This window comes from Tetrao urogallus (genome assembly GCF_951394365.1).
Source record: "Tetrao urogallus genome assembly, chromosome: 3".
In the NCBI taxonomy this organism is placed as follows: domain Eukaryota; kingdom Metazoa; phylum Chordata; class Aves; order Galliformes; family Phasianidae; genus Tetrao; species Tetrao urogallus.
Window position 1 is genome coordinate 89496931 of NC_136815.1, and position 27661 is coordinate 89524591.

Consider the following 27661-nt stretch of genomic DNA (forward strand, 5'->3'; position numbering starts at 1 on the left):
ACAGTGTTGCTTACTTCATTTGGTTTTAGGAAGTGATCTAGGCAAAACTCATCTCTAAAGAGATCATAATGCAAGCTCTGGTTTTCCTACAATAAGAAAATATCCCTATAGGTTAGGTGTGCAGTTTATATTTGCTATCATACCATGCTGTAGGAGACTAAGAAGCTATTGTAACCACGAAGTTGACTTATTTTTCTTGTTAAAAAAAAAACAAACGCATAAATTTATTTCAGAAGAATGACTTAATTTCTTAGTGCCGTCAAATGATTCCGATTTTACTTTGTAAAAAAGATGTAATCCCTCAATCCTAGAAAGTTACTTCCAGTTGAAGTTTGTGTCCTTGTATGCAGTTTTGTTTGAGGTGTTGTGTGGCAAGTTGTAGATAGGCAGGAGAATGTGGAACCTCGGCAGTGACTTGACTTGACTTTTCTAAACTTCTGCATGGGATCATTACTATTTAGTGACTTTTTATTGAAGGAAAAAGCCTTGAGCAGATATGCTCCCCTCGTGATTCATTTTACTTTTGTTTTGGTTGTAAATATCCTTCCTTTTTCTTAGAGAATTTAAAGAACTCATGAATTGTTATAGTCTTTGTTCAGCCACATATGAGAAAGCCCTTGTTTGCTTTGGGGAGAACTACCGCTTTCTTTCTTTCTATGTAGTTAGTGCTAAGTTCTGCCCACATTCCCTCCCCTACCACCCCCCCTACACCTTTTATCTGCTACCTGTACCTGATGTCTTGTTGGGATCCTCTGAGCAGCACATATTAGCATAGACAAGATTAATATTTACAGATATACAGGACAGGCATGCCCTGTCTTTTACCTTGCTATCTTAGTGATCACTTGAACCTATTCCAGATATTCTTCAGGGCACTTAAAGCAAGTATTTATTTTGGTTTTTTTATTAAAAAAAAAAACTTTTAGGCTTGCTTTAGTCTTTAAACCTGGAATTAATTAGTTATGCTGCATTTGGGAAGCTTATAGGGGTGGCGAAGATAATATACTTTCCCTGAAACCTACCAAGATTCATCCACCTGTTGAATTCTAGTAGAATTTGGGAAACTGGGATTAATTTGGGGATGAATCTGTCTTGTTTGAGGTAGATTATTAGCATTTATTTCATCATTGTTTGCAGCAACTTATAAACCATGTGCTGTGGGTACCTGAATAAAAGCAGTGTTAAGGATTTAGGGAAGTCGTAGGTGTAGTTCCTTTTAATGAGGATTTTACTTGAGTATCTTGTTGACATGCATGCAATTACTTATCTGTTATACTTCAACCACAAGCTCCTTCCTGTCCCCAAGTCAGTTTTTTTCCTGTTTTTGCTTTTGGTGTGTGAGTACCTTAAACTAATGAAATTAAATGTTTTTTAATTCTGTTTAGAAGTGTATTTTGCTAGAGTAAGCACTTTTCAATTTCATAGTATGACTCTTAAGCCGAAGAACCAGTCAGGAGTGAAATGTTCAATTGCTCACTCTAATGGCAAAGAAACAAGTTAACGTTGTATTTGATTAGAAGATGCATCAACAGCATTTCTTCAGTGAAATTAATGACTCATTTGAGCTGGAGATCCATATGTTAACTAGCGACTGCACCACAAATACTAATAACTGAAAAGCTTTTCTGTGTTTGATCTTTGAATATCCTCTGATTTTTTTTTATTTTTTCATTTTTATTTTTTTAATTTGGAATCCATTCTAAGTGACTGCAATGTAGTTGAAACAACTTAGCTCTGGGTAAATTGTATCTCTAGTTTCAAGTAAAAATTTTGTAGAGTGGTAATACTAGGTCAGGAGAATGCCTCAAAAGGTTGAAGTATTATCAGTTTTTAGAGGTTGGAAGCCATTTTAACATTCCCCCTCCTCTTGCTGCAAGCAGACATGCTGCTCCTGGTCCAGTTTTTAGATATATTATTTTTCTGTGAATGCATGGGCGTGCAGAGATTTAAGATAACTGGAAGAGTTGATGAGTCGTTATTTAGTTACTGTAGATTTTTGACTGGAACAATTTCTGATTGTGTGAGGAGAATACAACAGATTTGCTTTTTAATAAGTGATATATTAGTAGCACATTGATAACAGCTTTTTTAAAATGTGAAGCAGTAAAGCTTCATCTTACTTAAAAGCTTCTCTTAGATAAAGGGGCACAGAACTTTTTTCCCTTAATCTCAAGAGTAAAGTGAAATATAACCAGCATTTGTAAAGACTGTTAACATACACAGCATGAAAATGCAGAAAACAACTGCAGAGTGCCTCTTCCATTTCTAACTCAGAATTAAGCATGGATATTTCAGGCAATGAGAAAAGTACCTGGTGCATATTAAATGGATAATACAAAACAGTAACAGTCTTGATGGTCTTGTAGCTTAGGAGCAGTTGTAGGAGAATTGGAGGAATGAGTATGGAGCTGCAGAAGTTTATATTAATAAAGATTTTGCAACAATAACATGAGAAATGAAGAATACCACTGCTAGACTCTTCAATATTCTTTCACATGAGGCATGTAGTCTCTTCTGCAAGGAGGAGTGGATGCATTAGTGAGTTTCCTTGTTTTTCAGTAAGACTAGTGTTCTAGGTTGGAGGTGGAACTTCTGATAGAAGCCCAGAAGCTGGAGAAGCACTTGGCTTCCATTAACTATTGTCTTGTCATTGGCCTCTAGAAAGAATCTCTAAATCAGCAGCATAAGCCAACACTAAGAGAAATGGGAACACACCTGTCTTGGAGCTGTAATTCTGCTCAGACTTTGAAAAACGTAGCGTCATCATAGTTTTTATGACTTGTATATTCAGACTTTGCTGTAATCAATAAACGTTTCTAGGTTCATCTGCATGGTAATTGAGATTACGTCGTTTGTTCATGGATTTCTGAATGTTTGAAGTCGTATGTGTTGCCATTGTAACTTGTTTCATTTTTGATAAACATGACACGAGGATTAACATGATTAACATTTTGCTGCTGTTTGTGGCAGCATATAACAAAACTTTATTTTCTCCATAATGAGGTTTGCTAAGGATTTTTGTAGCGTGCTTGCCATCTGTTTTTGTGTAGTCAATCTTTTATAGACTAGGTATCAGATACTTGCAAGGAGATCTTCGCTTTGCAGTGTCAGCAATAATAGTGACACTTTTTCATCTAATACTCACATGGAATCTTTCTACCTACTTCCAAAATATAGAAAACCTGATGGAAAAAAAGACACGTCAGTCATAAACCGTTTCTTTTCTTACAGATAAGGTAAACAAAGTACCATTCCTCCCCTTACTTACATGGAAGAATGCATTCAAATTCTTTAATGCATTTGCTTTTCAGGAAGGAAAAAATAAGTAGAGAGAACCCATTTAAAATACAAAATCAAGGTGTACGTTTTCTTCTAAAATGTGAAAATAGTCATGTCACTAATTGGATAATGTTCAGTTTTGTGAGATATAAAGACTTGACTCTTGAAAAACTCACCCGATGCTCAGTATCTGTGTGCTGAATGTGAAACACGCATTCTTCATTGAATCTGATAATGGCTTTTAAAACATGGCAACTCATTCTGATTATTAGAACTTCTATTTAATTCCGTATTGGATTGCTGCGCTGTTACTTTTCCAAAATTTTAAGACTATTGGTCAAGTTTTTTGGCCTGTTTAGAAGTAACTGAAGTTTGTAGGCATGAAGCCAGTAACCTGAAACTCGTGTAATGGATTTATGTCAGAGCTGGCAGGGAGGCTGTAAAAATGTATAGTTAATCTATATGAAGGCAGTTTATCTGGTTAATTGTTATTGTCATTTAATTAAATATTTAATTTTGAACTTGCATTTTCCCCATCCTTTTTGTTTGTTGTTTTAGGGCTAATTTGCACACAGCATGTAGTAAGGTTACCCTTTGTCTTGCATTATTTTTCTCAAATCTGAATATGAAACATTTCTGGTTGAATCTGTGCTTGTGATGTATAATAAATGTGGGTGGTCTTCAGTTGTAATGTAAGATAGTAAATACACTGTAGTTGTAAATACACTCCAGTTGCACGTGACCAGCATCTTTAAGGGGAATACTGTTGACATATAGACAAATTGTTACCTGTTTGTGCTTTTAGCAAAGAATGAGAATTGCTGCAAACTATGACATATCTGCTCATAAAACATGTAATTTTTAAGGTACAACTAGAAATTTGTTTTTGACCATGTAGGGTCTTCAGATTAAAAAAAAAATAAAAATAAAAAGATGCATCCTATTTTTGAGCGTTTTGAGTCTTGCTCAATTTTCCAGTTTCATGTTTGCTTGAGAAACCTCGTGTTTCCTGGCTTAACCTCTCCATAGCCTATCTCTGAATCAATAGAAGTATAAAAAATAGTTTTAGTTGCTTCCATTTCTGAACCAACTTCCCTCAAAGGTGAGCCTCTATAAAATAAAACCTGAGATTTATTTTGCTAACGTTATTCTAAATGATGCTGATGTGACAGCATGGTGCTCTCAAGAATGTTTCTTTGTAGGAATTGAAAACTTTGCCTAGTGTTAGAACATCTTAAAGTATCTTGGATATTTTTTGGTCAGAAACAATTTTATTAGTGTGATTACTCAAGAACTAAGGCAGAGCTTAAAGTACAGCACCTTGCATAGGTCACTCTGAAAGTAATGCCTCCTGTTTATTTCCATGGAAACTACAACAAATGCAAATAATGCAATAACAGTATTTGATAGAACAAATTCTCAGCTACAAAATACCGTTGTTCAGTGCATTCGCCACCATTACCTATGGATTTTTGTTGTTGGGATTTGTAGAGATGGGGTCAGGAAGGCCAAGGCCCAACTGGAAGTAGGCTTTGGAAGTGGTGCAGAGAAAAACAAGAAACGCTTTACAGGTCCATCAACCAGAAAAGGAAAGTCCAAGCAGGCACACCCCTCAGGCCCAGTGAGCACTACAGGCAGGCTGTTAAAAAAGGACAGGCGGAAGGCTGAGGTACTCCACAGTTTTTTTTGCCTCAGTCTTCACCAGCAGCTGTTCTTCAGGCATCTCTCAGGTGGAGGAGTCGGAAGGTGGGGGCTGAGGGGCTGTGATCCTCCCACAGTAAGCAGAGATCAGGTTTGTGACCACCTGAGGATCCTGAGCACCCGCAAGTCTATGGGACCCAATGAGATGCAGCCCAGAGTCCTAAAGGAAGAGGCTGATGCGGTTGCAGAGGCATTCACGGTGCCATTTGAAAAGTCGTGGCCGTCACGTGGAGTCCCCTGTGTCTGGAAAAAAGGCAGTGTTGTACCTGTACCTGTTTTTAACATGGGTAGGATGGGTGACCAAGGGAGCTACTGACTTCTCAGCTTTGCTTCTGTGCTGGGGAATATCATAGAAGAAATTCACCTGGAAGCTGTGCTAAGGCACGTGGAAGAGAGAGAGGTGATACAGGAAAGCCAGCATGGCTTCATCAAGAGCAAGTCCTGTCTGATCAATGTTGCAGTCTTCTGCAGTGGTGTCACTGCGTCAGTGGGAAAGGGAAGAGCCAGTGATGTCTTCTACTGGGACTTCAGGAAGGCCTTGGACACAGGCCCCCACAGCATCTTTGTCTCACAGGAAGAAGAGTGATTGTTTGATGGCTGGACAATTAAATTGATGAGGAACTGGGTGCAAGACTTTAGCCAGGGAATAGTGGTCAGTAGCTCAATGTCTGGGTGGATGCCAGTGATGAGTGCCACCCCTCAGGAAGCAGGACTGAGGCTGATGCTCTTTGATATTTTCATCAGTGACATCAGTGTTGGGATCAAGTATGCTCTCAGCAAGTTTTAGGATGACACTAAGCTGCGTTGTGTTGTTGAAATGCTGGCAGGGTGGGATAGCATCTTGAGACGCCTAGACAGACTTAGGCAGTGGGCCCTGAAGAACTTCATGATGTTCAACACATGCAAGTACAAGGGTCTCGCACCTAAGTTGCAGCAACCCCCGCTATCAGTATGAGCTGGGGGATGAAGGGATTGAGCACAGTCCTTTTGAAGAGGGCTCAAGATGTGGCAAGTTGGACATGAGCCAGCCCTGTGACCTCACAGCCCATGAAACTGAGCATGTCCTGGCCTACACCAAAAGAAGAGTGGCCAGTGTGCTGTGGGAGGTGATCCTGCTCCCTCTGCTTTGCACTGGTGAAACCATTCCTAGAGTACTATGTCCAGATGCAGTGTCCTCAGTACAGGGTGGTCTTGGACCTGTTGGAGTGAGTCCAGAGGAGGGCCCCAAAAACGATCCAAGAAATGGAATACCTTCCTTATGAGGACAGGGTGAGAGAACTGGGGCTGCTCAGGCTGGGGAAGAGAGAGTTCTGGAAGACCTGAGAGTGGCCTTCAAGTATCTAAATGGGCGCTGTAAGAAAGAAGGAGCACACTCTTCCCTGTCTCTGGAGCTGCTCAATGTCAGACAGTCAGTCTTTGTGCTGCCTGTAGATGTCACTGTTCATAGCAGGGGAATTGGACTAGATGACCTTTAAATGTCCCTTCCAACTCAAATAATTCTGTGATTTCCCAATGGGATGAGTTTGTTAGAGCTGCTACACACTGTACGTGTTTCAATTGCTATCACAGAAAAGTGTAATTAGTTCAGGCGTTTTGTGGGGGTATTACAAAGATGTATCTTCTGCTTTGATACAGTGAATCAATTCATTATTCTGATTAGAATCACTCAGTAAAATTTACAGGCAGGATTCTATATACTGTGTTGGTGACTTGAGATGTTCCATTGTTTCATGCTTTGAATTGAAATTTTCAGGCTAGTTTGATTCCTGACTGCTTGAAACCCATCTGTGCTGCTGTTTCTTCTCTGAATTATATAACTGAAGTTCTTTATAGCTTGTAGTTTATGCAGAATATAGAGCTACAACTGAATTACACAGCATTAATTTTCCAGTTTGATTATAATTTAAATGTGAAATAATAAGTTTTGAGATGTTTATATATTAAATATCTTAACTTCTTAAGTTGGCAAGTTCAGTAAGCTTTTTAAGGCTAAAATCCATGAGGTTCACATATGCCATATGATGGTCTTTGTCAGCTACATATCTATTTTCCTTTCTACTCCTTCTTCAAGCAGACATTTGAGCTCTGCAAAAATAAAAGACGAGCCTTAGTTGAGCCTTAGTCTATTCAATTTTGTCTTTGCAAAGGAGAGGTTTGTAAATAGGTGAAACTGGGAAACGTTGTTTCATGGCTTGCAATTTCCTCTCTGTATTTGTTTGTATGTTGGGAGAGAGAAAGAGGATGCCTGGAAAAAATTGATATATACTGCATATATAGCTTAAATGCTGAGATGTTTGAAATTTCTGTTTACTTTTTTTTCCTGCTAACTATCAGGGTTTTGCTCAATAGAATATTACTTTTAGTATTTCAGTGGTATATATTCAGTGATTTATAGTCTTGATGCACTGTTTTTAGTCATGAAAAGACCAGTCCAGGTCTTCAGGTATTTATGATTCACTTATAAAGAACATCTGAAAGGATTAGATGTCGTTTGCTTATTGTATAATTTTTTGAAAATATTGATTTCTGAATTGCAAATACTGAATGTAAAGTGCTTTGATAAATCCTATTTTAATTGAGTTTCAATCCAAGTTTGACCTTTTGGTGACAGGATCTTAACTGGACATTTGATTGGAATTTGCTGTTTTCCTACGTAGAATAAAATGTACTTTTTTCTTCCTCTCTCCTCAGAATCAACGAATCCCATCTGACATGGTTTTTCTCAGAACATCAGAAAAAACTGGTATGTTTTGATAATTCAGGTTGGCTACATGATAACTTGGTCATTGTAGTAATATTTTAGATTGTGCATTATGGTCAAACTGATAACAGGAAATCCACATTTGTGAGATTAATGGGGGGTGAGGGGCAGGAGTGTATATATCTGAGAAAAATAGTGTGCTTGGACTTAAAACTGGGAAATCTCAATGTGAATTGTGAATGTGAGGCCTATAGAGATGCATTCTTTTAAATAGATGGCTGATACAACAAAACTTCAGGTAATGCAAATATCAAGACTAGTTCAGTATACTTTAAAACAATATTTGTCTAATATAATAACTTAGTATTTTTGGATATTACTGCAGTACATTAAATGTCACTTGATTTGATTTTCAGTTAATGGAAAAGAACTGAAACAATATCCCACTGATGTGATTAAAATTACTTTAGAAACGTATTAAAGTGATCTGAAAAACATTGGGATAGCTAATATTTTTTTTTTCCCTTTTGAAGCGATACATCCTCTTTGGGCAGTCAATTATATAGAACCTTACACAACCTGCAGAAACTGCAAACAAACAACAACAACAACAAAAACAGCACAAAAAAAAACCAAAAAAACAAACACTTTTCTTGAGTGAGGAGAAGGAAAGAACTTCTCATTAATTCCGTTTCTCTCTATATGGTGATAAGAGTACTCCTGAACTCTGAACATATATTTCCTTTACATGAGCCCTATAAATTACAGCTATTTTGATTAAAGTTTGCAAGTGATAGTCCCCTTGTAACTGAAAAGACCACCAAAAAAACAGAACAAAACAAAAACTCAAAGAATTTGCCTTCTTTATATTGCTGTATCATGAAGAGCTGTCTGATATTTGTTGGACAGTGCTAACTTTCATGTAGGAATATCACAGCTCTTAACCTTGTGTTAGGAGTGCTTTGATGTTTTACTGTCCCATTGGAGTTCTATTTCAGAAATCATTTGCAAGAAAGGTCAAATGTTTGATTGGCCTGTAGAACACTATTGGAGCTATGTATTCACTAGAAGAAATTGCTACAAGTACTATGCAGTCACTGCCTTGTCATGATTTTGAAGTGATTGACTGTTAGGTGCACTAGATTATGTTTAACTGGTCTGGACCAGCAGTGTTGTCTAATAGTACATATAATCTTAATCCTGGTTAACTATCCTCTGCTTCAGAATGCATAATGTACTAAATTTCATAATGCTTTTGACAACTCAAAGATCTTGGATGCAACATGATTATAAAGTGATTGATGATGTCTCCTTTTGGGCTGCTTGCAGTATCGTGTCTTAACCACTGAAGCCTAAAAGTGTTTCAGCTAGAATCATGAGAACTGTTAAAGCTCAAATGACATCTGCTAGAAAAGTAGAAACATGAGTTAGACTCTGTAGAAGAATTACCTTAAACTAGGCCTGTTGCATGCTATGCCTTAGCATAAGAGGTACATTTATGGAAATTTGTCTTAGTCTTTACCAGTTAAATTGTATTAGATATGTGGGCATTTAGAAGCAGTTGTCATCTCCAGTTGCAGGAGTATGTATCAATGCTGATATCTTCAAGTGATGTATGCATGGCAGAAACGTGTTGAGAACTCATTGTGTAGTAATGTGTAGTGTTTGCTGTTGTGAAAACGTGGAAAGCTGTCCCTAATTGGGATCAGCATTCTCACTGCTGGAATAAAAGTGCGGTCAAGCAACTGTATAACTTGCAATGACAAAATTTCTTCAATTATGTTTTGCATATCTACTCTGTGGCATGCTTTCCTCAGCATTGATTGTTAAATTTGTAAATTCCTGTATGGAAATTTATAAGACATTGTGTAGTCTGCTCTCCTCACAGTACTGCTAATTGAAGGATGGGCCACAGCAGTGTCGATGAACAATCCAGGCACTGTATCTTGACAGGACCATGTAGATCTAGGTCATCGAGTGAATTCTTGTGTCAAAAGATGTGGGGAGAAAAGCATGATTTGAAAGTAAAATTGTTCAAGTCTATCTTGGTGTTCAGGTTTAATTCAGACAGCTTTAAAATTTTCTGGTAATCTGCTATCAGGAAAATAAAACTACACAATTTAAAGGTTTATAATATAAAATTAGCCTGTTCCTAAACAAATAAATGTGCTTGTTAACACACTTAAAGTATTCCTGCAAGGTAAGCGCCCATTATAATTCAAAGTGAACACAGCAAATGCAAAGAAATCTGCCCAAAGTTCGGATATAAATAATTCATTTATATTTTTACCACACACGGAATGGGACTTTTGCATTTTCAATACTTTTTCTATAAACATGCAATATATTGGCTACTTATATTGATGCTGTTCTCTCAAAAAAAAAAAAAGTGAAACCAAACCAAACAAGAAAAAAATGCAAGCAAAAAAAAAATTCCAACACTGAACTTCAAACATATGGCGGTAATTGTTTTTTTGACTAAAGAATAAGACTTATATCTGTAATTGCTTTTTCTTGAATGTTGTAGTTTTGACTGATTTATGGTTTAGTTTATAGTCAACAGTTTAAATACTTTGTAGAACACATTAGTTTTTCCATGGTTTTATGTTCTGTATGTGATTTTCTTTTATCTTCTGTGCTATAAAACACTTTAATTTGTTATCATAAATCTATACAGAGTAAAAGCGAAGATTTTGAACTAATTTTCAAGTCTACTCTGTTTCAACATTTCCCAATTTCAGTATTTACTGTTGTTTGTAACACTTGATACCCTTTGTCTTCAGTCGGAAAAAGCAGTTTGAGTTATAAATCATTAGTCATAGAAGTTCAACCAAAAACAGTTCTGGCTAGTTTTCTCATGGGTGTGTTTCTGTTGGAGAAATGAGCCAGTGTCATGTGCTTGTTTTCTTCACATCTCCTTTCCCAAATGCACTTAAAGAAATGCAGAGCTTTTTAGGATGTTTCTTAACTTTTTGTAGCAGGAGCTAATTTTAAGATCAAACCTAACGGATTATTTTGATAAAACTGAATTCTAATTATATGTTATCTTATAACTATTATTTCTTGAGCTGAAATACATGTTCTCCAACTTGATTGTGCCTGCTTTTGGTTCAGTGACCTGATGATTCTGGTGTGGGTCAGGTACTCTTATTCTAACACGCAGATGTGCTCTCACATGAGCAAGAGCTGGTCCTTTACAAAAGCCTGGTACATATGTTTGTAAAACTGTCTGTAATATTTGTGCTCTTCACTTTGAAATGTGAAATTATGAGAAATACACAAATATTTTACTACTATGTCAAGAAAGAGTGAATGTACTTATTTTTTTTCCCTTCAAACTTTTCATTTACTGTCCTAAGGTAACCTCAGATTCTTATTCTATCTTGAACTGGCATTGCAGTGATTGGCTCTGAGCTAATAGTTGCTGATTTTTACCAGCAATTTTTGCTGTGTTCAAAAGTAGGTGACTGCTGGAACTAACATGCTCTAGGAGCTCTTCATACCTTGAGCTTTTGAGAAAAAACTGAAGAAAGTTGCTTGATATCTTTGGCTTGCTCTACCTGGTTGAAAGTTACTCTAGGAAAGATAATGGCATAATATATGCCATAGAAATTAGGGTAATTGCATTATTTGCTAGAGCCTTTGCAGTTGGAAGAGCCAGCAGATGACTATCTTCAGGTATGTGATGTGCTCCTTAGACAACAGGGCTAAGAAAAAGTGTTTATTGTGTACTACAGTTAGTTTTTAGGCTGGTGACTAATGACAGTGCTGTTATTTTATTGTTGTTTTTGTTGTTATTAGTAGCTTTTCAGGAGGATAAGAATTGATTAATCTTATTTTAACCCTTTTTTCCCCGAAGGGTATATACTTACCTTGGATATTGCATTGTAATTGTAGAGGAGAGTTGTTTTTACTTTTCAGCCTTCCTTGGTAGAAACTGATTTCCATAGGATGAAGTAGAATTTCTTTTACTAATGTATTCCAGCTTTCCTGAGTGGGTATTTGAACCCTCTGTCTTTGCACAGAATTAGCATTTTTGGCAGATGCTAGACTCTATATAGAGCAATGCCAATGCTTCTGAAAAAAGGTTTTCCCAAGTGTCAGAACATTGCATTGAGATAGGCTTCCAACAACAAAATTGGAGTTGGAAACACTGTAAGGACAAGTCTGTTAAAAGATGGTTCACAGACGAATTTTAATACATGATTTTCTACAGACAGCAACTCTCAAATTGGCAGAAGTGACATTCGGTTGTGGGATTTTGTTCTTGTCAGAGAAAATACTCTCAATAGCAACTGCTACTGACTGCTCAGTTCTACTCATCACAGCTAGTGCTACAGGTGGCTGGGGTCTACTACAGGCCACCTGATCAAAGAGAGCCTGCTGAGAAGTCTTTCCTGCTTCAGCTGCAAGTGTCATGTTTGCAGTCTCTTATCCTGATGGGGAATTTCAATCATCCAGATACCTGCTCAGAAAACAGCATGGTGAGCTGCAGGCAATCCAGGAGACTCCTGTAGTCCATCAATGATAACTTTTTAGTTCAGATATTTGGCAGATTGGCCAGAGATGAGATGTTACTGGACCTGATGTTCACCAATGCAGTAGATACCGTTAAAGACATTAAGATCGGAGGCAACCTGGCTGCAGCAACCAAGCCCCGAGTGAGTTTGTGATCTTGAGGAATGTGAGCCTGGCAAAGAGTGGAATCAGGACAATGAACTTCAGGAGAGTGAAGTTCAGGCTGTTAAAGGGATTGCTGGAAAAGATCTCCTCGGAAGCTGTCCTTAGAGTGGAGCAAAGCTGGCTACTCTTTGGGGATGCCTTTCTGAGAGCACAAATGATCTCCATCCCTCAGAAAAAGAAAACAGGCAGAGAAGCCAGGAAACTATTGTTGCTTGGCAAGGACAGGCTAGTCACACTGAGTGAAAAGAAGGGCATGTCCTTGGAAACGTGGGTGTATCATCTGGGAAGAATACATGGATGGTATCTGGACATGCAGAGATGGGATTAGGAAAGCCAATACACAGATGGAGCTGAACTTGTTGAGGGATTATAAAAACAAGAAGGGATTCTATAGGTACATTGTTCAAAAGAGACAGGCCAAAGAGAGTGTGTCCTCTCTGGTAAGTGAAAAAGGAGAACTGGCTACAACAGATATGGAGGAGGCTGAGGTACTCAGTGAGTTCTTTGCTTGATCTTCTCTGACAGCCAGGATTCTTATATTCATCACATCTCACGTCATCACATAAATCCTTCTAGGTGGGAACTGGAGAAGCAAACTGCCCCCCACTGTAAAGGCAGAGGAAGTCTGAGACCACCTCATAAGACTGAATATTCGTATGTCTACGGGACCCAATGACGTGCATCCTAGGGTGCTAAGGGAGATGGCTGATGTATTGGTTGGGCTGCACTCCATCATATCTGAAAAGTCATGAATGTCAGATGAAGTCCCCAGTGACTGGAAAAAGGGAAACATCACTCCCATTTGTAAGAAAGGGAGGAAGGAGGAACTGGAGGACTGCGTGCCAGTGAGCCTCACCTCTGTGCCTGGGAAGCTGATGGAACAGATCCTCCTGGAAGACATGTTAGGGCGCGTGAGGAAAGAGTAGATGTTCTATGGTTTCACCAAGGAAGGTCATGCCTGACCAATCTGCTGGCCTTCTGTGATGGAGTGAAAGCATTAGTGAACAAAGGGAAGGCAACTGATGTGATCTGTGTGGACTTCTGCCAGGCCTTTGACATGATCCCCTACCACATCCTTATCTCTAAATTGGAGAGATACGGATTTGAAGGGTGCACTATTTGGTGGATAAGGAATTGCTTAGAAGGTTGAAGCCAGAGAGTTGTAGTCCAGGTGGAGGCTGGTGATGAGTGGTGTCCCACAGAAGGATTTGTATTGCAACCAGGCTGGATGTGGCTCTGGGCAGCCTGGTCTGGTGGTTGGCAACACTGCACATAGCAGAGGGGTTGAGTGTAGATGATCATTGTGGTCCTTTTCAACCCAGGCCATTCTGTGATTCTATGATCTTTATCAGTGGCATAGATGTTGGGATTGAGTGCACCCTCATCAAGTTTGCTGAAGACACAAGTCTGAGCATTGCAGATGATATGGCAAAAAGAAGAAGGGATGCCATCCAAAGGGACCCTGATAACCTCAAAAGATGGGCCCCGGCGAACCTCATGAGGTTAACCCCATCTCTACACAGCCTACCAGAATGCCTATGCTTCTCCCAGGATATCTGTCCCTGCTTCTGTTGCCTGTGTGTTTTCTTCCTGCTCTCTGGTTTGACCAGCTGGTCCCCATTTAGCCTTTGCCAGTCTCTTTCTTTCCTTTGCTGTTTTCCTGCACCTGGGGTTGGAAAAGGGATTTTTGCATAAGCACTGCTAATCAGGTCTAACGAGGTATGACCTTGCAATGGTTTTAAAGTTGTTTCCTAATTTTAGAGATGATCTTCAAATCTGTCTTAATGTATTCATAATGAAAACATAGCATCTCAAACTTCTGCTTGAGAGTTGAGGTGGGGGTATCTGTACCTGAAATAGAAGCGTGTGTAGACTTGAACTAACTTGTCTTGAATCTCTCTTCAGTAGTGGAGACACTGATGTGAGTCAGTCTGCCTTGTATGGAGTATGCAGTTGAGAAAATGCTGGCTTCTCCATACAAATGCTAAGGCCTGTGTATCCACAGTCAGTGCTTTTGGTATTTATGGAGAGTAAACGAAATTCAGCTTCTATTTAGCTGTTTCAGTTACAGTTCTGATTGCAGGTGGTCTTTTAGCTTTATGAACTTTCCTCTATCTGTCAACAAAGGGGGATGGGGAGAAATAAAATAAGATCAATTCCTCTGCTTTTTCCTGTGGCAAAGTCCAGTCTTTGTGGGTGGTCTATTGCTTCTCTTTAGGCTCCTGTTTGGTAAAGGATAATGTACTTTTCTCTGCTGAATTTTTAATGCCTGTTGTAATTTGAATTTATTAGCTGCTTTGATTTCTTTTCTGTGTTCGAACATTGTGAGATATCAAGATATCAACGCTTTATTTAGTTACTGGTGTGTCTTTCAAGTTGTTTACTTTTTCTGCTTCTAAAATCTGGGAGACTAAGTGCACTTTCAATGGTTTCTGGTATATTTGGCTATGGACTTTTCTTTTCATCGGTTTGCTTATGAGCTCTGCTTTTACCTAGAGCAGAAATGTCCCTTACGTAATCTACAGGTACTGTGCTTTTAAGGTGTGTAAATGTTTATATAATTTTGCAGTATCTGTCTTCAGAAGATATTTAAGTGTATTATTATAGTGCATTTTGTTGAATGTTACTGTCCAGTCAGAGCTCTGGAAGTAGTAGGGAGCCTGTCTATTCAGTATTCTTGAAATGAGTTCTGAATATTTACTTGTTAATATGTGCTTTGCCCTAGGATTAGAAAATTACTTGATTAGCTTAAATATCAGTAGGCAATTCCAGAAAATAAAAGCTACTTAAAATATCCTCACTTCATTTTTGTTGCAACAGGCAGCGGTTTGAGAATCGTCCTCTATAAAATACCTAGTGCATGTCTGACTGCTGGTTTGAAGAAGGATCATGTTGAATTCTGAAGCAAACTTCACTTCATATAATTCTCACAGTACATTTTCAAATGAGAACCAGTTTCCCAGGAGTAAACTAAAATGTTTTCATGTGGGCCCCCAATGAACACTGTTAAGAAAAATGAAAAAAAGCCAGCTGAACCCAGTTAGTAGACTGTAGTAACGATTCAGGGAAAACAATCTAACATGGATAATACTTGTGGAATTGCACTTGTGGAACAGTGTCCACATTGTGCGATTTTCTTGTTGTAGTGGTGCCTTAAAATAGTTTGCAGTGCAGGCACTTTGTTCTTCAAAACAGCTGAAGTCTCTTTGATTGCAAACAGTTCAGTTTCATCCTTTGGTTTCTCCAAATGCACAGTATGCATTGTGTTAAAGCAGTCTGTTATCTTGGTGAAATTAGCTTGTTATGCTAAAGTAGGATTCCACCTGGCAGGTTTTTTTTTTTCCTACTATGTTAAAAATACTCAGGTTGGAAAATATTTTTATCTTTAAGTTTTCTGAAGGAAGATGTGACAGCTATTCTCTGTTGAGAAGCAATTCTAGTGCTAGCATATGTATTTACATCTGACTAGTTCTAATATTTTGTTGGCACTAGCAAAATTGGTTTAATGATGAGCAAAGGTGGAAATATTTATAGTTCCTGTGCTTGGATCATTTATGGGATAAATCCCTATAGGTTATTTCAATTCTAAATGTCAAAAATAGCCACAATAGAGCAAACAAAGCAGGTGTAGAAACAGGGCGATGGCAGTGATAAGTATTCTTGTTATTTTTATCAAATCTGTCAGTAGAGCTGGTATCTGCCAAGTATAGTACTGATTTCTATCTATAAAACCAATATATAAAATAAATAAATAAAGGGGCATTCAGGCCTCCCTTGTTTTTCTTTCATCTGAAAAGGGAAGCAAGACTTTGGTTAGAGTTCTAAGGTAACCAAGGTATTACGTATGGCAGTTTTTGAATTATTACTCTGTGTGTGTGTATATATACATATTTCTTACAAGTTGTAAATTTCAGGAGATTATTTAAATAGTTTAGATTATCTTACTTCATCAGTGATCGTATAGAAAAAGATTAATGTGCATCAGAAAAATAAGGGAGCAAAGTGGTGCTTCAAAACCTATTAAATGCAAAGGGTAAATTAATGCTTTTCAGCATCTGCTTGTAAATCTCCTCTAGGTAAATCATAATGTTAAAATTTGAGAATGTGAACATAAATGTGGATGTTTTATTTCTTTTCTGCCTTAGAATACTGTTTGCTGTAAGTAAGATAATTCTGTAATGTTTTTAATAAAAGTAAAAATTCCTAAATCACACTGAATCAATACAGCAATCAAAAAAAAAAAATGTAGTGGATAAAGCTTGGATTAAAAGCATTTGTGTGCTTGTCAGTAAGGAACTCTGATGAGTTTGATGGTATCATATTGACTGCATATTAATACGTGGCATCCTATAAGACCATCAGCTGATTGTTTAGAATGTAAATTAATCTGTTGATGGATCCAGTGACTGATGGCTTGAATTCCAATTAATCAATTTCTTCATCAGTTTCTTAATTCAGATCAAATAACTCAAGTACACACAGTTGTTTTAATGGTATTAAGAGAAATTAATGCTTTTAAACCGATTTCATCACTCTTCTTTAAGTACAACTACGATTTGTTATTTGCATCCTAGCTGATGGTGTTATAACGGAAACGTTTGAGATGGTTCAGCTATTCTGGTGTGTTTTGTTTTGTTTTCTAAGAATTCCTTAAGTAGGTAACATAACTGAAAGCTTTCTGTGATAGTGGTAAATGAAACTCTGCTGTCTAACGTGTTATCCTGGTGCTGCTACTCATCTTGTCATCACTTTAAAATTTTCATGCACATAGTCACTTAAGTAATATAAATTACTTAAAAATTAAGTTGTTCGTAAGTGATCTTGTGTTAGGCATGCAAAGTCATTTTTTTCTTGATTATTTTATAATAACCTATTGCTCTCACTGCTTTTGTCTTCAAGGGTGTGTTATTACTAGACGATATATAGTGGTTTATGACACCACAGTTCTACATGCCCTATTTCACAGTGACCCATCAATTAATTTATTCAGCACTTCATGCACACTCTCCGCTGTGACACTTAGACGAGTTGATCTTAATTTGATTGCCATTAAAGCCTTCCTTTCCTGACAACTGTTGTCAATTATACAAAATAAAATCAAGTATTCATAAGTAGGCCGTAATAGGATATAGGCAGACAGATTTAATAATTCAGTTTTGCTGAGGCTTGAAAGGCATTAGTAGTAGCTGTTGTTCTCATTTGTAAAAAATTAATTGGATACAGATCTTCAGAGAGAAGACAGACATAATTTCATTTATTTAGATTTGATTGTTGAAAAGAGCCCAGACCTATAGCGGCGGTTTAACACTGTCTTTGAGGATAACTGACATGAATTTCTATTAGTTACACGTTAGAGAAAGTAAATGTAATTTAATACACTTGGAGATTAATTTAAGTGAACATATTCTACACATGCTTTTGGTGATAAATCTGTACTGGAATGCAGGATAATAAAATAATACACATGCATATCTACTGTGTACAAGTAAAATGCACTTGTTTCCCTCTGAAGCATCTTTAGCACAGGAAAACAATACAATGTCTCATACTATATTTTAATTCTACCCTTAGCCTCCCTTCAGTTCTTAATAACAAGTCTTTTTTTAAGCCTGCTGATATTTGGCAAAAATGTAGCAGGCAGAAATCTATTAAACTAAATATCTATTACTATTCTCTAAGAGAAATTTAAATAAGGTTTTCGAAACTTCTGTGTTGTTATTTGCCTTCCTATACATTGTTCTTTACTGCGTATATTGACATTAGTAACAAATAGTGCTAAGGCTCTCTGGAAACAAACTGGGGACAGGGTGGTCAAAGTACAGAGTACAGAAGAAGATGCACAAGGACAGGCATCCTGGGTGAAGCAGGAACAGGCATCATGGGTGAAGTACAGGGATTCTGGTACGCTGTGTAGAGATGAAGTCAGGAAGGCCAAGGCCCAATTGGATCCATACTTGGCAAGGGGTGGAAGGAGCAAAGGAGATGCTTTTATAGATCCATCAACCAGAAGAGGAAGGTCCAAGGAGGCACACACCTCAAGACCATCAGGCACTACAGGCAGGCTGGTAACAAAGGACGAGCAGAAGGCTGAGGTACTCCACAGATTTTTTTGCCTCAGTCTTCATCAGCAACTGCTCTTCACACATCCCTCAGGTGGAGGAGTCGGAAGGCTGGGGGGCTGTGATCCTCCCACAGTAAGCAGAGATCAGGTTTGTGACCACCTGAGGATCCTGAGCACCCGTAAGTCTATGGGACCCAATGAGATGCAGCCCAGAGTCCTAAAGGAAGAGGCTGATGCAGTTGCAGAGGCACTCACGGTGCCATTTGAAAAGTCATGGCCGTCACGTGGAGTCCCCTGTGTCTGGAAAAAAGGCAGTGTTGTACCTGTTTTTAACATGGGTAGGACGGGTGACCGAGGGAGCTACTGACTTCTCAGCTTCGCTTCTGTGCTGGGGAATATCATGGAAGAGATTCTCCTGGAAGCTGTGCTAAGGCACGTGGAAGAGAGAGAGGTGATACAGGAAAGCCAGCATGGCTTCATCAAGAGCGAGTCCTGTCTGATCAGTGTTGCAGCCTTCTACAGTGGTGTCACTGCGTCAGTGGGAAAGGGAAGAGCCAGTGATGTCTTCTACTGGGACTTCAGGAAGGCCTTTGGCAAAGGCCCCCACAGCATCTTTCCATCTGTATTGGAAAGATGAGTGATTGTTTGATAGTAGACTTAAAAAAGAAAGCAGAAGGAAGCTGTCTGTTCATCTTGCCAACCCATCTGAATTTTTTCATTGGTGTTTTTCAAATCTGATGCACGAGGGCTTTCCATGTGTTGATGCATGTGTTATAAAGTATTTCAGTTCTGTTAGCCAGTCTTGCTTTTCACAGCAATATTATTCCCTAAAAAAAAAAACCATGCATATGTAACAGGATATTCTGCTTCTATTTGATTGTTTTAGGGCATCATAAGTAGGAAGTTCTGTTGCATTCCCATTCTGAAAAACCTTTGCCTGATATCTCTTTGAGCAGTATAATGCACAAAGGATGTTTCACATCCTGCAATTATCTTTCTGTATCAGACTAAACCAACTTATCTGGCATAACTATAATTTTCTCTCCACAGTCATAGGAAATATTAAATATTGATATAATTCCTATCATTTGAATGGTTTTTGTTTCTTTGTTATATAGCCTTCAATGAAAAGCAAAAGATGCTGTTTTGTATAAAATTTGAATTGAATTTTCTTTTTGCAAAGCAGATTGCTATCCATATTCTTACTTGGATTTTTATTTTTAACAACGCTTCTTTACAAATTACATGGTAAGCAGGCTGATTAGTGAGGTGATTGGTTTAAGTAAGCAAGTCTGTCTTTCTGCTTTTCAAAAACAACATTTCCAAATGAAATAGGAATGAAGAATGTAATACATAACAATTGTTCCTCTTCCAAATGACATAATTTAAAAACCCTGTAAGCTAGTATACATAACAAAACTTTGCAATGACCTAAGTAGTAAATTGTTTTCAGAAGACTGTATTAAAAATTGTAATTAATTCTCTGAAGAGCTTATGTAAAAATACAATTGAAGCGGTAGTAACACATGTAAATACAGTATGGTAACTTCAGGAAATTAAAGATAACGGCAAGTAAAGAAATTAATGCATAGGGCATAATATTAAGTAAGAGAAATCTTATTATGTATACACGTGTATACATATATTTTGTTGTTATGTCATTAAGAAGCTTTCCTTCCTGTTCTTCCTTTCTCATCTGTAGGCTTCTCTTTTACTTTAGGCTAAATATTTTCAAGCACTTTCCAGAGTCAACCTGTCTTTATTTTGAGAGCTTTTCTTCACATTTTCTAGAAGCAGGCAAGTGCACAAATGAATAACCGTGTTATTGATGCACGTTTAAGTAAAAGACATCTGCAGAAATATTTGTTCTGTACGTGTCATGCACTTACATGCTGAATAAGACCTTATGTGACTAAGTGAGATTCCCCCTGCTTACTCTGTATTTAGCACTTGCCCTTTTTTTGGCAAATGTTAGCCAGATATATCAAGGCCTGAAGTTATTGTGTTCATGGATGAGTGTCACCAGTTGAGAGTCTTTTGAACCATGGCAGGGGGTTTCCATCCACCAACCGTTCCCCCGTGGGAAGCCAGCAAAGAGCTGGAAAAGGAGGGATTACAACTTGGTTGAGATAAAGAGAAACTGTTTTACTAGAAACGGTAAAGAAATGAGAGAGAACACAGTATGAAAGGAATCAGGGGTAATGAATCAAACAAATGAGAGAGAGATGCCTTTATAACTACGCTGCTGATGGTATTGACCAGAAGTAAGGCTATGGTTATGTTACCTGCTTCCCACCCAGTACCATGTGGGCTTAACAAAAGCTGCTGGAAACTGCATCCCAGCTCTGTCAGTTCACTGCATGATGTTTGATATGGAATACCTATGGAAAACCATGACAGTGAGCTTTTTTATGTCTGCTCCAAAATAGAAAGGCTGTTCTGAAAGTAATACCTCCTATTTTATTATGTTGGCCCACGACATCAGAGGTGGATGTTTGTGGTATGACTGTAGGAGTGCCATCATTCCATTTGTGGCTGTGCAACAGATGGCAGCAGAGAAGTAGTCTGACAAAATGGTGTCTGACATGGAAGTCTGTGTGAAGCAGAGGTGTGTAAGTGAATTCCTCTGTGCAGAAAAAATTGCATTGTGTCCAGTTTAATATCTTGAGTACCTTGAATACTGTGTTCCCTTCACTACAAAAAAGGCATTGAGGCGCTGGAGCATGTTCATGGAAGGGCAACAAAGCCGTGAGGGGTCTGGAGCACGAGTCCTATGAGGAGCATCTGAGAAAGCTGGAATTGTTAGTCTGGAGGAGACTCGTAGGACGTTATTGCTCTTTACAACTACTTGAGAGGAGGTTGGGTGGCAAAGTGGGTGTAAGCCTCTTCTCCAACATAGCTAGCAATAGGGCTAGAGGGAGTGAACTCTAGTTGAACCGGGGGAGGTTCAGATTGCATATTACAAACAATTTTTTCTTAGAATTAGTGGTCACTTGCTGGAATGGGCTGCCCAAGGAGGTGGTTGAATCACCATCTCTGGAGGTATTCAAGAAATGTTTATATGTTGTATTGAGGGACATAATTTAGTGCGGAAATATTATTAGTAGGTGGAAAGTTGGACTAGATGATTTTTGAGGTCTTTTCCAGTCTTGTAGATTCTAGATTCTACGTTACGAGGAATTATAGGCTTGTGAGTCTCACCTAGGAGATTGAGTACACCTTCAGTAAGGTTGCAGGTGACACCAAGCTGGGAGGAAGTATTGATCTGCCTGAGGATAGGAAGGGGCGAGGGACTTGGACAGGCTGGTTCACTGTCTGGGACAATGGGATAAAGTTCAACGAGACCAAGTATTTGGTCCTGCAGTTTGATCATAATTATCCCATGCAGTGTAACAGGCTTTGGGCAGTGGCTGGCAAACTGTGTGGCGGAAAAGGACTCAGGGGTGTCGAATGCGTGGCTGAGCATGAGCCAGCAGTGAGTCCAGGTGACCAGAAAGGTCTGTAGCATGCTTGAATCAGAAATAGCATAGCCATCAAAAGCAGGGAGGTGTTCATCCCCCCATACTCAGTACTGCTGTGACCACATATTAAGTACTGTGTTCAGTTTTGGGCCCCTCTTTGCTCTTCAGAGAAATGATTGAATTGTTCAAACCTAGTGTAATTCCTTTAGATTTAACCTTAAATTGTAATTCCGATCGTTCCTATTCTTTCACTGTAAAAACAAAAATAAATTAGATACATTAACTATGTTCAAATTTGTCTTCTAATATTTGGTGATTATTGTTCATGGATAATGGGCATCTGAGCACTCCCACTGCCTAAAGAAAACACTTCAGTTTCTCAGTTTTCCTTGATGCTCAGCCCTTGTGCTCTTAGAGATATCCTGTGTTAGAGATGCCCTGTGTTCAGTGTGGGATTTCATTTTTCTGTAGTCAGCTCTGCTTTGATTGGTAAACATTGAAATTCATGACTTCTCCTTTAAGCAGCAAATAACTTAAAAATTTGTATGAATACAATAAACTTCTCTATATACTGGAAAATAATTTCCTGGTTCAGTAACTAACACTGAATACAAAGGGATTCACAATGTATAATGTTTGTGTAAATGTTCTTTCCTTGCGTGTCATATTCATGTTAGAAATGCAATAGATTAACTTTGATGTAAAACATTCTGTCAAAGTATATATAAAACAAAGAGTTTAAGAATGTATACATAGTGTCATAATTGGGTGTACAAATTGTGCATGGATGGCCAGCCTTTTGGCTTGCCTGGGCCACGTTGAGTGAAGAGGAATTGTCTTGGGCTGCATAATAAATATATAGTTAATGTGTATAAGTAATAACATGTAGTTTGGGTTGTTTTTTTTTTAATAAGAACAGGAAAAATAGAGGGTAACAACATAAAGTAGTGAGCTGGACATAGATGAAAGCATTTTGAAATGGTTTGGTTGGAATAGTTGTTTGTTTTTTTTTTTCCCAGAAGTCATTGATATTGATTTTAGAAGTCCTAGGTACTGCTGACTAAAATTATGAAGTACACAACTTCCATGCAGTGGGAAGTATTTGGGTTGTTAAAGGTTTGTGGGACTCATGGGAGTTGGGAATTGTTTTTATGCATTATTTTCAATCGTATGTTTAGACTCCTGTGTTTATAACTTAGTTAAGTGAGGTTTAAAAATCTCATAATTCAAATTACGTAACTCTGATGAATTATTAGAAGTAGAAAAGAAGATTATATTGTTTCAATTTTGCTGTTGTGATCAGTATTGAAAGCTGACTTAGCAGAAAGCAATCTCTTTTTCTGGATAGAACGGAAACAGCCTACAAGATAAGTTATTGATGAAATTAACTGCTGAAGTGGAGAGGAAATGTGACTGGCCAATACATGTCATAGTGTGAGCTCTATTAAATGAATATATGTGCAATCAACCATTCACAGGAGCCACTCTGGTCTTGAACTGCATTGATCTGTAGTATTAATTCTAAATGAAATTGATGGAAGAGAACAACCATTGACAGGAGGGGTAAGGAGAACTATGAAATGTCTTGTACAGGAAAAGTATGACGGAAAGTAGGCTGATCAGTGCCACGCATAGAATGTGCACTGAAATGTGGAATATCTAGGTGCTGCTAGGTATCTCACCCTTACTGATGCAGAATATACCACTGAACTCTTCAAAGTATTTTGAAGAGAATGAATATAACAAAGTATTTTACTTTAGAACAAAGTCCGTGAAGAATACTGTTTAATTTTAAATCCTATTTAGTCTTATCTTCAGCCTTATATCAGTAGCCTATGTAATAGTCCATATTTGGTGATACCATCAGAATAGTTGTATGGAGCACATTGTGGTGGGGGAAATCATGTTACTGCTCTTCGTTTTCAGTTTCTTGAATACTAGTCTTCTGTCTGTAGAGCACATTGATTCTCTTCAGTGTGTATTTGTACCTTAAGCTTCCATCATGTTGTAACTACTGTGCACATACTGACCAGTTTCTTTAGTTTTGAGTCTTCGACAACTAAAAGTAACTTTAAGTTAATTCTTTTAGGTCAGATATGTAGGAGCCTGGATTGTTCTTTGAATTTTATCCTTATTAATGTTTATGTGAGGGGAGAAGTTTCAGTGAAGCCGTAAGAACAGAAGTGATGGAACCCTCTGAAGTGCAAACAGCAATGATACGAAAACTACAAATGTTTTGTTATTCTCTTGTTTTAGAATTGCACAAGTGAGAAAAAGGTTAAACCTTTTTCAACTTTATCCAGTGAAGTGTTGTCTCTGGTAATATTTGAAAATTTGTTTAGAAGCTATTAAGAAATCTGTAATTTTTTTTTTTTTTCTTCCATGCTTGTAAACAAGCAGTTGTTAATTCTATCAGGAAAAAATGTTCTGTTTTCATGGCAGAAAGCATTTAATCAGCAGTCAGACATTCCAAAGTGTGATTTATTTTGTGTACATTTATTTTAAATGTTTGTAAATTTATTTTACTTTCACTCTATTTTTTTTTAAACTCAAACTGAATTTTTGAGGTCTAAAAACTAGCTACATCTTTGTAATTTCAAGTCATATCTTTCTAATTTCAAGGCTCGTGTTTCATTCGAACTGACCAGCTTGATGGAGAAACAGATTGGAAACTGAAGGTTGCTGTCAGTTGCACACAAAGATTGCCAGCTTTGGGGGTAAGCATTTCATTTATTTACTTTTAAAATATTTTGGACATGTGCATATTTGCCTTTTAGATATGACAGCTAAAATTGTTGCAGGTATATGTGTAAGAAGAAAATCTGTTACCACAGATACATATTTTTTGCAATGAATTGGGGGTAGGTATTCCACTGAATGGTGAATGATAAATTGTTCATGCAGATATTCTCACTGAAAGGAAACAAAGACTGAATTGATTTTTTATCTTTCAACTTAGTGATTCACAATGTGGTCCCCGCGTGGAGCTCCATACTCAACTGAAAATACTACAGTTGTGCTATACTTGTGCATAGTCTCACCCGCAAGTGCAGGTCATTCTTGCCAGAGAAATCATTGCTTTTTATCACTAATTTGAAAGCTTGGGAAACAGTGGTGTGCTCTTCGATGGTAAAGTCAGTAGACCTTCTGATGAAGTGATGTAGTAGATGAAGTGTGGAAGTTCATGCAAGGGGAATTTCCTAGCACTTATGTGAATATCTGTTTACAAGTGTGAGTTTTTTGAATATATCTGCACATCTGAAGTGTAGGTAAATACATAAAGCTATTAAAATTGTTAAAATGGACACTAAATACATATAAATACATCTACGTTCAAAATATGACATATCTCTGCTAGAAATAGGTTTTTATAGATGCATCTCATAATAAGATGCTAAATTGTGTCATATCTTGGAGAATCTTGTTCTATAGAAGAGTTCTCTTGATGTTAAGAGGCTTCCTCTAAAAAGGTACTCAAGATGCAAGGTTGTAAAAGCTTGTTTGTACAGAATTTTGGGTATTTGGATCCATTGGTTGTAATGAAGAGTGTATCAGTTGCATGTGCCATCTCAATAGTACAAATAAGAGACTGGTGATCTGCCAGATCTTAGCAGGATTTGTTCAATTATTGTTAGGAAACTATAGAGTTCCTGCCACACTAAAGGCAGTCAAAGGTAGAGAAATTTCCTGTGTTCATGGTGGTTTGGGCTACTGGCTTCACATGCGACAAGGAGAAAAATCCCATAGGCTTGAACTTAGAGAATTGGGAATGAGGACTGGAACTGAAGATTGATGACAGACAGGGATGTATTTAGATGAGGCATTAGACAGCAGTTCTAGTGCAGAAAGTGACCTTAATTGGAATTGTATAATTTGCGGCTGAATTCAGTGTTAGTGCTAATGTGTCTTCTGTCAGTTTGTAGCATACAGTGATTGCTCCACCTTGTTTTCTCATAAAAATGTTATTTTTCCAGAACATCTACTGAGCACGCATTTGCCTAAAATCCAGTCTATTTTCTATCTTCTTTTTCTTTAATTAGGTCTTTTCTTATGGCTCACAGCTGTGTGCAACTTAAGTGGGGTTTCTTGTTTGTTTTTTGTTTTAACTTCCCTTTCTGTTTGGAAGGATCACTTAACTGTATTTGTTGACTGCGGTTCTTCCTGCAGAGCAATGCAGAAAGAGACCCAGTACAACAGAGAATTGTTGTGTTAAAACTTTTATGTTTTCTTCTTTGTTTAGGGGAAAAAGTTTATGAATAGATTTGACTGAAGTATATTGTTGATCATCTACAACAATGGCATAAAATAATGTTTAAACCTGTGCCTTTGACTTAAAGGAAGTAAATATCTGTATTGCACTTGTTTTTATTTATGGAGAATAAATTGGAATCTATTGGAGGATCTGCATTTGAGTGGCAGGACATGCAGCCTCAAGTTTTTGCAGAAGTGAAGGTTGGTTCAAGTCCTGATTGTTTGGGGCATGTAGGGGATGGAAGAGCGAGATATCACTGAGAAATTCAAACTGGAAACAGCATGAATTAACTGTCCAATATAGTAACCATTCCTTCCTTAGTTACTTATAGTTACTGCTGTTAGCCTAAGTCCTGCTTATCTTTTCAAGTTCTCCCTTTTCGTGAGCTGTAACTGACAATCTGAATTCACATAATCATTTAACAAGCCTCACCTGGTTACCAGCAGGAAATGGAAGCAACCAAGCAGCTAGTGTTCTCTCCTACATCCACATAGTTATGATGTAATAATTCTTTACCTCACATGAGCCAAGATTTGGTCTTCATGACACTTCATATGATATTTTCTGCCGAGTAAACTAAACAATCTTTTAACTTACCAATTGCATGGTTTGGTCAAACCATTGTCTCTTGGTAGTTCCCTCACTCTTATCAGTATAGCATTTTTTCCCAAACCACTATTTTCAGAGAATATTGATTTTAGATTACCTTTATATTTCTGTAATGTGTGGGATTTTATCTCCATTTTAAATGGCTAATTCCTAACTGGTCTTGAACTGCTTGCAGTGCTTCACTCCTAGGGCCTGTCTCTCTTCAAATTGTTTGGGGAAATTTGTTTCAAATTGCTTGAGGAAAATGGCAGCCAAATGTTTTTTAGGGGATCCCATAGATTTCACAGAAGGTAAATTGCACAGAATTACAGAGGTTGGAAGAGACCTCAAGAGATGGAGTCCAGCATGCATTGCAGACGGCTGTGTCTGTTCCTGCAGGCAGCAAGTTAGTACTTATCTTCTGCAGATACTTCTGCCTTCAATGAGATGTTAATAACATGCACATGCTATCTGTCGTCTGAAGAAACTGTAAGAGCAACTTCGTAATGTTCATGTGAAGCTCTAAGAAAACCATGGAATTCAAAGTCATGTAAAAAATGCCATTAATTTTTGTAGTTCCTAATAGAGTCACAAAGTGTGGAAAGATCACTATATGTGTACACCTTACACATGTTGTTTTTTTAAAGTCAGATTAAAATGCAGTGGGCAGAATCATGTTTTTATAGTAGTTAGCATAAAAATATGGTTTGTAAAATATTGGTGCAATAGAATAGATGCTTTAACAATGTAATGTTGTTTTTGTAGAGGTAGGTGGTTTTGTCATTCTTTGAAGTCCAAACTGTATTCAAAAAAGCATGCTTAAAATATATAGTTGAGGATCTCTTCCTGTCTTGAAAACGCAAGTCTTGGCGTGATGAAAATAAAACATTTCAGTTAAGGAATATCTATTTTGATACTACTTTTTTATTTTTCTT

The 27661-nt window shown here is 37.7% G+C and overlaps 1 protein-coding gene across 2 annotated transcripts in view; it reads left to right on the forward strand.

Annotated features, from left to right (window-relative positions):
- ATP9B (ATPase phospholipid transporting 9B (putative)) overlaps positions 1–27661 on the forward strand; it is a gene marked incomplete at both ends in the record, with an annotated part of 154432 nt that overhangs the window by 36413 nt on the left and 90358 nt on the right. For both annotated transcript variants that reach the window (XM_079533223.1, XM_079533224.1), the window contains 2 exons: positions 7672–7723; positions 24509–24603. In XM_079533223.1, coding sequence (XP_079389349.1) covers positions 7672–7723; positions 24509–24603 — 147 coding nt within the window. The remainder of the gene's footprint in view (positions 1–7671; positions 7724–24508; positions 24604–27661) is intronic.